General features: G+C 41.9%; 1 protein-coding gene across 1 annotated transcript in view; it reads right to left on the bottom strand.

The window, feature by feature from the left end:
• Positions 1-49: 49 nt before the first annotated feature.
• NID2 (nidogen 2) overlaps positions 50-8398 on the bottom strand; it is a 63687-nt gene continuing 55338 nt past the window's right edge. Inside the window, exons 15-21 of the mRNA XM_081090516.1 lie at positions 8175-8344; positions 5840-5969; positions 4756-4927; positions 3976-4133; positions 2371-2494; positions 1065-1177; positions 50-755 (exon numbers count right to left, since the gene is read on the bottom strand). Coding sequence (XP_080946642.1) covers positions 745-755; positions 1065-1177; positions 2371-2494; positions 3976-4133; positions 4756-4927; positions 5840-5969; positions 8175-8344 — 878 coding nt within the window. The 3' untranslated portion in view covers positions 50-744. The remainder of the gene's footprint in view (positions 756-1064; positions 1178-2370; positions 2495-3975; positions 4134-4755; positions 4928-5839; positions 5970-8174; positions 8345-8398) is intronic.

The following is an 8398-nucleotide window of genomic DNA, read 5'->3' as shown; positions in this document are numbered from 1 at the left end:
TAAGGTACATGCCAACACCCAGCTTTGTTATAGAAATAATACACATCCTCAAAAAGTCATAAGAAAACTTAAAATATTTTATTGAAGTAATCTAGAAAATTTGAGGACTGATACATCTTTGGTATTTATAAATGTAGTAATTTCTGTGGGTTATTCTATAGAGGGACTTACAGGAAATACAAACTGAAATGTTCTAGCACCTTTTAATATAAATAGAAATGAAGTAATGCAGAGGTAAAAAATATTTTAAGTCTTAGAACTTTTGTTGGGAAACTATAAATAAGTTGGTTTTTTCCCATCAGTTCTGCATAGCCTTCTCTATGTCAAATTTATGATGTTTAGGGTTTTATTTTTATACTGGTCATTTGTGCTTTAATTTCTTGGCCCAAAAGAACTCATATAGGGTCTTGACATTTTTCTAATTGGTTCTTAGTTGAACGAATTTGACCTTTTTAAATATGACATAAATGTTTATAAAAAGTTGCTTTAATAAGCAACAATTAAAATTCTATTACCTCTTTTAAACTTGCAATAATTTTTGTTTTTAAAAATACAGTAGTAAAGATTGAGGTATAAACTTTTCACAAAATATACTTAGTCTTTTTGCACTGAAAATGTCCATTTTGTATGTCCCAGAACTTTTAATGGCCAATTCCTTTTTCACTTTCTTCGCCTTTGTTTGCAGTAAATGTTCTTTAGGGTCCAGAATCTGATTGTAAACTCAAGTCCTTTAGGATGCTATATTTATTTTCTTCCTGTAAGGGAAAGTGTGGGAGAGGACAGTGCGTGAGTATTTTTTATAACTGAGTTGCAACGTAAGTCTTTTTAAAGAAGAAATATCCTAATAGGCTGACCTGTTTTGTGTATAGTTTAGCTAGATAGACTTAAGGTAGTAAAAACTGGTCACCCCATGGGTTGGCCATTAACTTTTCCAGCTCAAAGTGGCTCTCACTGGTGGCAGTGTCAGAGGCAGCAGCCAGAATCAGGACCAAGGGTAATCAGTTACCAGATCTGTCCTCCCCTCCCCTGCTAATCCAAAGGAGCAACCTGAGCATGTTGTTTACCTGCTGGGCAGTAGGGGTAGACTGCAGTTATCCCGTAGAGATGAGATCGCTGTTCTGGGAGATACTCATCAGTAAACTGGCCACTGTCTCTATTGACTGATATAATACCATCCCTGGGAACAGAAAGGAAACATGAAGTCATAAATTTCAAAACAGAAAAATCTCTACAGCCTTTTAGAATACATATTTTAAATTAATATAACAAAATGAGTTTTGACTCATTTAGATTCAGAAGGTTTGTAGCAGTGGTTCTCAAAGTGGTCCTCAGACCAGCATCATCTGGGAACTTGGTAGAAATGCGAATTCTTGGGCCCTCCTTCATACTTAATCAAATTCTGGGATATAAGACCCAGTAATATGTTTTAATTAGAGGGCCTGGTGCACAAAATTTGTGCACACGGGGGGGGGGGTGGGTGTTCCTCAGCCCGGCCTGCGCCCTCTCATAGTCTAGGAGCCCTCGGGGGCTGTCCGACTGACGGCTTAGGTCCTCTGCGCTGGCCAGCTGTGAGCCTGGCTTCTGAGTGGCACTCCTCCTGTGGGAGTGCACTGACCACCAGGGGGCAGCTCCTGCGTTGATTGTCCCCTGGTGGACAGTGCGCATCATAGTGATCAGTCATTCTGCCGTTCAGTCAATATGCATATTAGCCTTTTATTATATAGGATAAGCCCTCAGAATGACTCTGATCCACACTGAAGTTTGAGGACCACTAACTGGGTCTTAGAATCACGAAGATCTGTTAAAATACTGATGCCTGGGCCCATGCAAGATGAATTAAATCAAAATTACAGGGTTTAGGATAGACACTACAGGAGTGGGCAAAGTAGGTCTGTGACATTCTTTTGAATTAAAACTATGATAATCATAACTCTCATGTCTTTCCACACAAACAGCTGTAAACCTACTTTTACCAACCTTGTATATATTTTTTTAATGTTCCCCAATTCCTCCTTGGAGAACTGATAGACAACTAGTAAGTCCACAGTGTCATTTTAAATCATATAACTAATATACTTCATGGTGCCACTTAAGCCAGTAATAACTCTGAAGGTCATATTTAGATTAAAGCACTTCCTTTTTGGATAGTTACTACTTAATAGCTCTGCCACTTTTAAGCCACATGTGAGCATTACCATTAAATTTCTGGGTAATGTTTAAAAGATGCTATCTACTAATAAAGATAACAAAATGAAAACGTCAGTAGAGGACTTAATTACTGAAGTCACTAGCTAACATTGGGTGAAACAAACGATGTATCCCCCAGAACAGTTTGCATTTTCAGGCTCGTCCAGAATGTGTCAGGCTCACCTCCTCCAGTCTGTGTGGTAGAAGTGATCTGCATAGCTAACAATGCTGAAGGGGTAGTTGAGGTTGTTTTGAATGACATGCCGTCCAGTTCCATCAGGCAGTGTACACTCCAGTTTTTTGGTTCCTTTGAAAACGAAGAGGAAAAAAGATACTTTCACGCCATGGGGGAGAGGAGAGGGAACCTTGCCAAAAATAATATTGGCTGATAGATTCCATCTTAAAGAAAGGTAGAATAAGAAATAGCTATTTTGCCGAAACCGGTTTGGCTCAGTGGATAGAGCGTCGGCCTGCGGACTGAAAGGTCCCAGGTTCGATTCCGGTCAAGGGCATGTACCTGGGTTGCGGGCATATCCCCAGTGGGAGATGTGCAGGAGGCAGCTGATCGATGTTTCTCTCTCATCGATGTTTCTAACTCTCTATCTCTCTCCCTTCCTCTCTGTAAAAAATCGATAAAATATATTTAAAAAAAAGAAAAATAGCTATTTTATTCCCATTGTAGTGATACAAATTAAAACCTAAAATTTTCTGTTCTATTACCAGCCTTTAATTTTTTCTTTTTTTTTTTCAGTCTTTAAATTGTTAAATAGAGTTTAAACTCTTAATCCTTTCTTGGAAGAAAGGATTGCTTTTACAGAAATTTAGCCAAGTTTCTCCCAAAGTAGGGCATTAGAGAGAAGCTTTTTTATAATTAATTTCAAGTGTAAACATAACATTTGGATAAATATTTGCACTTTGTAAGTAATGTATAATAGCCAAGATTGCCTTTTAACTAGTTTCTAGGTAGAAATAAAAAGTAACTAAAGGGGCAACATGACTTCTATTTTTCAATTTAAAGGAATCTTAATTGTGAAAATTTTGCCATAGCTAAACAATTTAAAAATTTTCAAGTTTCACATTTCTTATGGGACCTGGATTTAAATTTCAAATACTTTAAAAAATGTTAACTGTTGTTTGGACAACTGGGTTATAATAGTGACCTATGTGCATTATAGTCCCCTTTTTTAGATGATAAATTCTTTAGGAACGGCCGTTTTCATGTTCTGTGGTATATAGACATACTGCATCCTTTCAGTAGTGAAATCACACAACAGAGAACGTTAGCCTGGCTTTCGGCAATCTGAACTTGTTACTGAAGTGAAGCTGCCATACTGCTTTTCAAGAATGTCCTCAGCATAATGGCATACTGACCGCTAGACAGATACTTAGAAATTTATAACACGGGCCAAAGGAAAAACCACCTATCACCTCTTGTTCATTTATCTAAATCGGTCAATTCTAACAGTGGGTAATATTTCTTTTTAACTTTGAAAGCATGCCAAGTATTCATGTGGGGAAATGGCACACAATACAAAAATGAGGGACATAGTAGTACTCCTGAAACTTAACTGCCGAATTTATATTCACACACCCTAAAACCCTAGGAAGTTCATTGTAAGCATCATTACAAAATGTCCTTTGAAAGTTTACATACCAAAGGAATAGATTCTATGTGCTGTACTGTTACAAATTTAAGCCAAAAGATGGGATTTTGTTTATAAAATCTGATCAAGGGCAGGCACCACTGTAATGAAGCATTCTGTATCTGCATCCCATCAGTAGTATTACCTGCATCTGCCCAGCAGAGCAGTTTGGACACGGGGTCAAAGGTTAAACCATTGGGTAGTCCAAGGTCATTATTCACCAGAATTCTTCTGTTTTCTCCATATAAAGATGATGTTTCAATTTTAGGAGCATCTCGATTCCAGTCTGTCCAGTACAAGTTGCTGTGGATAAATTGAGTAGAAAAAGCACCCTGAGTGTGTACAAGTCAAACTTCAGAACCTTCTTTGAGGCTTTTCACTAAGTATTTCTGAGTCAGAAACAATGTTTTCTTCACTTATTGAGGATTTTCTCTGGAACTTCATTTGGTAGAAGCCCCATTAAATATGGCAAGAGCTTCTCAAGATACAGCAATCCTCCCTGGTTCTAACAAGCACTGAAACACTGACCAAGTTATATGTCCCAGTGATCACCTTAGCATTTATGGACAGGGAACATTTTCTTCTTCATTTTGCTACAAGGAAAGAGGTCTGAGAAATGAAATGCCAGGCGTGAGTTTTGGTTACCATTTAATATGCATAAACCCTACTGTGGTTTTAACACTGACTTCTGTGTTGCTGAAGGAGACCCACTTCATTCTAGTTTAAGTATTGACCTCTGGCCCTACCTTATCATCTGATAAAAGGTAGAACAGTTCCTGACACCTAGTAGGTCCTCAATAAATACTGTTAAATTAACACATTTGGGCTTTTCTTTCTGCTTTTGTTCTGACTCCCACCACATTTAAATCCAAGGTCTTCAAATCAGGATCTATAGGTAATGGAGAATTAGGGAGGCCCAGCTGACCCTCGGATAGGATCCACAGTGATGGCTCGGGGATTCACCAGGTCCGTGTGGAAGAGAGCCTTGCGCTCAGAGCCGTCCAGCGTGGCCCTCTCTATCCTATCCAGGCCACTGTCTGTCCAGTACATCGTTCTGTGAAAGTGGTCAATGGCAAGGCCTTCAGGGCTTATCAGATCTGGAAATAAAAAAAAGGTAGGACTGGAGCAGGTGAACCTGCAACAGATTTACGTTTGAACAACAACAACAAAGTCCTGAGAGTCCCTTAAGTTGGAAGAACTGGGTTACACAAACTAATTGCTAAAATTCTGTGGCACACCCAAAATACGATTTTTGCCGAATTGACAAAAAAAAAAAAAGGTATCATTTTGATTAATTCACACCAGAAGGCTGCTGTTGTGTTGGCTGATATCATTTTTCATTTGACAATCTAAGGGAAGAGAGGTCAGTGCCCCTGACTAAATAGTCAGGTATTGCATGTTTTAAAAACTGCAGCACACCAGTTGAAAATCGCTGGTCTAGACCAGCGGTTCTCAACCTGTGGGTCGCGACCCTTTGGGGGTCGAACAACCCTTTCACAGGGGTCGCCTAAGACCATCGGAAAACACATATATAATTGCATATTGTTTTTGTGACTAATCACTATGCTTTAATTATGTTCAATTTGTAATTGGGGGTTACCACAACATGAGGAACTGTATTAAAGGGTCACGGCATTAGGAAGGTTGAGAGCCACTGGCCTATGAACAGACCTAGCAGCCTGAATGCACCAGGCAGCCACAGAGCTGGTGTCCCAGGCAGCATCAGTGTGGCCTCACCCTGAATCCTTAACTGTGAGCCTTCCTTTCCTCTGGGAGCCCAACTTCTCAATAGAAAGGGCCCACAGCAAAAATCACTTTCTTATTCCTTATGTATGAACATGTTTGTTTATAAAGAGGATGTTGTCCAGCGCACAAGTGACTTGCATAGAACTTAGTTTCCCCTGTTGGGTTAAAATAGAGGGGAGACTTTGGGATAAACAGGCAAAAATAACTTGGCCTTCCAAGGAATCAAACGAAATGGGAAGTGTCTTCTGGGTGAAGCTGCTGACCTGAATTAATGATTGTCTCAGGCTCTGCTCCTGGTTCCAGACTGACACGGCTAATTGTCCGCGCAGCGACATCCGTCCAGTACACCATCCTCTCCCGGCAGTCATAGTCAATTCCCACAATTATCGAGCCCTGTGTGGGCCAGAACACAGAATTGGAAGAATTAGGACTCCTTGCATTTCCCCTGAGTTCATGCTCAGCTGCCTCACGCATGCATGTCTGCAGTGAACAACCCTGCACTGTACAGGTAGCCAAGCTCAGTGGTTAGACATGTAGGCTCTGCAGGCCGACTTCTTGAAGTCAAAGCCGAGCTTGGCCACTTAGCTGTGCGATCCTGGTACTTAAGCTTTCTGTGTCCTGGTTTCCTGATTTCCAAAACGAAGGTAACAGTACCTATACTTCATATGGCTGCTATAAAAATTAATACCATAAATTCTTGTGAAGTGTCCTAATCAGAAATGAATATGCAGTAAGCTCTCAATACTCACTATAATTGTTGGCAGTAAAAGCAAAAGTGCCTGCATGAAAAAAATTAGCCCATTCAGTGATTGAAGGACAGATGTTAGTCTCAGCAAAGTAAGGTCTTAATACTTTAACGGACAAAAACAGTGACACCTTTCAAATGTTATCAGCACTTTTTGAACAAGCTTTCTAAAATTTGCTAACAAATAACAAAATCTATGCTCCCCTCCCGTGATATGAGCTCTTTCCCCTAGCTCAGATGCTGTCACCCTCAACTCTGTCTCTCGTTGCAAAGCAATTCTTTGGTTGTACTCTTGGGTAAAAGAAAGTCTACAGTTAGACGGGTTAAGGAACTGGGGAATGGCCGTCACTCAGCTTCTGGCTAGGGAGGTTTCGTCTCCCTTATTGCTAAATAAACTGCAAAGTCTTATAAAATGCTGCGTCAGTGATACTCCTTTCCAAAAGTCTGCACAGTACTTGCTTCGTTTGATTTCCAACCCAGATTCCTGCTTTGAGAAGCCCAGCCGAATGTGCAAAGCCAACATCTAGGGGCCATCTGGCTGTCCCTGAGGCCACGCCAGCTCCTGCTTGCCTAACAAGCCTGGGGCTGGCATGACTTATGGCCTCTGGCAGAGGAGTCAGCATAGAACCGCTACACAAGCAGGATGTGGCTCCCGTGGAAAAGGGAACCGTTTATATGGGGTAGGAGGGTCTGAAGGTCAAATACAATTTTACTTGAAAATTAAAAAGTCGTGTCTCAGGGAAGAGTACACATCCGCATGGGCTCCCATTAGCCCAGGGAATCATGGGATTCCTTAACCCATGTAATGACTTCATAGTTATTTGGAGAAAAAAGTCGCCATTTCAGTAAATTTCCCCAAGGTGTGCTTATAACCCGCGTTCCATTTCTGTTTCAGTTCCACCACCACCCTGTCCTCATCAGAGACAAATTCAGAAATGCAGAGAAGCCATGTGACATGGCTAGAATAGATGGTTACTTGTGATAACTTCTGAGTTTCTACCTCTTCTAGAGAAACTTTTATTAAAAAAAGAGTATGCTTAGTGTTTGCCAAGAAAACACAAAAACTCTAAAAGGAAGAAAAAAAACCATCTTTTTCTAAACACTGGCTGCTTCTAAACTTCTTCGGAACCAGATACGGGGTTCATCAACAGAAATAAACACGGACACTGTACTGTTATATAAGCAAGTACCTGGAGCGTGAAGCTTAGAAATGGAATCAGACCATTTTCCACTACAAGTGGCCCTGCCTTTCTGTGACCTCCCTTTTCTTCTCCATTTGAGAGAAGAGTCCCTCCTCCGAAATGGAGTGCCTTACAACAGGGAGTGGCTGGCTCAGGAAGCGGCAAGCATCCCCCAGGGAGAGCTGGCCACTCCTTTTCCAGCATCACTCTCTCCCCAACTCATCTAGAAGGAGCCAAAGAAGATGAGAAAAGAACCAAAATGGGAGGGGAAAGGGCAGTAAGTTGAGGCAGTCATTAATGGATTTCCACTAGGGATTCTCATCTGACCCCCAAAATCACACCCTGTCGTGATTTCTAGATCTCTGGAAATGTGGGTGGCATTGAAAGCACCCTGGGGCCTGGGGTTAAAAGTCAGTTTTCCCTTGGCTCACCATACTGCCTCACAACCCTGGAATGCCCTTTCCACACATCGGAAACCCCATGAACCAACGAGGCGGCAGCCTTGGTCAGACGTGACCCAGCAACAGGGAGCCCCACTTCCGGTGGTGCTGGTGTCAGACCCATGAAGACAGACTGCAGCTCAGAAATCCTTGACAACCTCCCTCCATCTCAGGCCCCTCCCCAGATCTGAACCCCCACGCAGCTCCGTCCCACGCGAGAAATCCTCTTTACATGCAGCGACAGCAGGGTCCTGGCCGTGTCCTTCTGAAGCCTAGTACCACTGAGGGGCAAGTAGCCGATCTGCTGGCCTTGGGCATAGAGCAGGAAGGTGCCCACGGACGGAGGAATCACATCAGGCCGAGGCGTGGGCCGGACCAAGGGTGGAGCAACCGTGGGTATACCTGCCGTGGGAAAGACAGTGAGCGGAGAGAAAGGGGAACAAGGGTGGGCGGGGA

This window comes from Myotis nattereri, assembly GCF_964212035.1.
Source record: "Myotis nattereri genome assembly, chromosome: 1".
Classification (NCBI taxonomy): domain Eukaryota; kingdom Metazoa; phylum Chordata; class Mammalia; order Chiroptera; family Vespertilionidae; genus Myotis; species Myotis nattereri.
The sequence above is the reverse complement of the archived record's forward strand: the minus strand, read 5'-3'. Positions and strand labels throughout refer to the sequence as shown.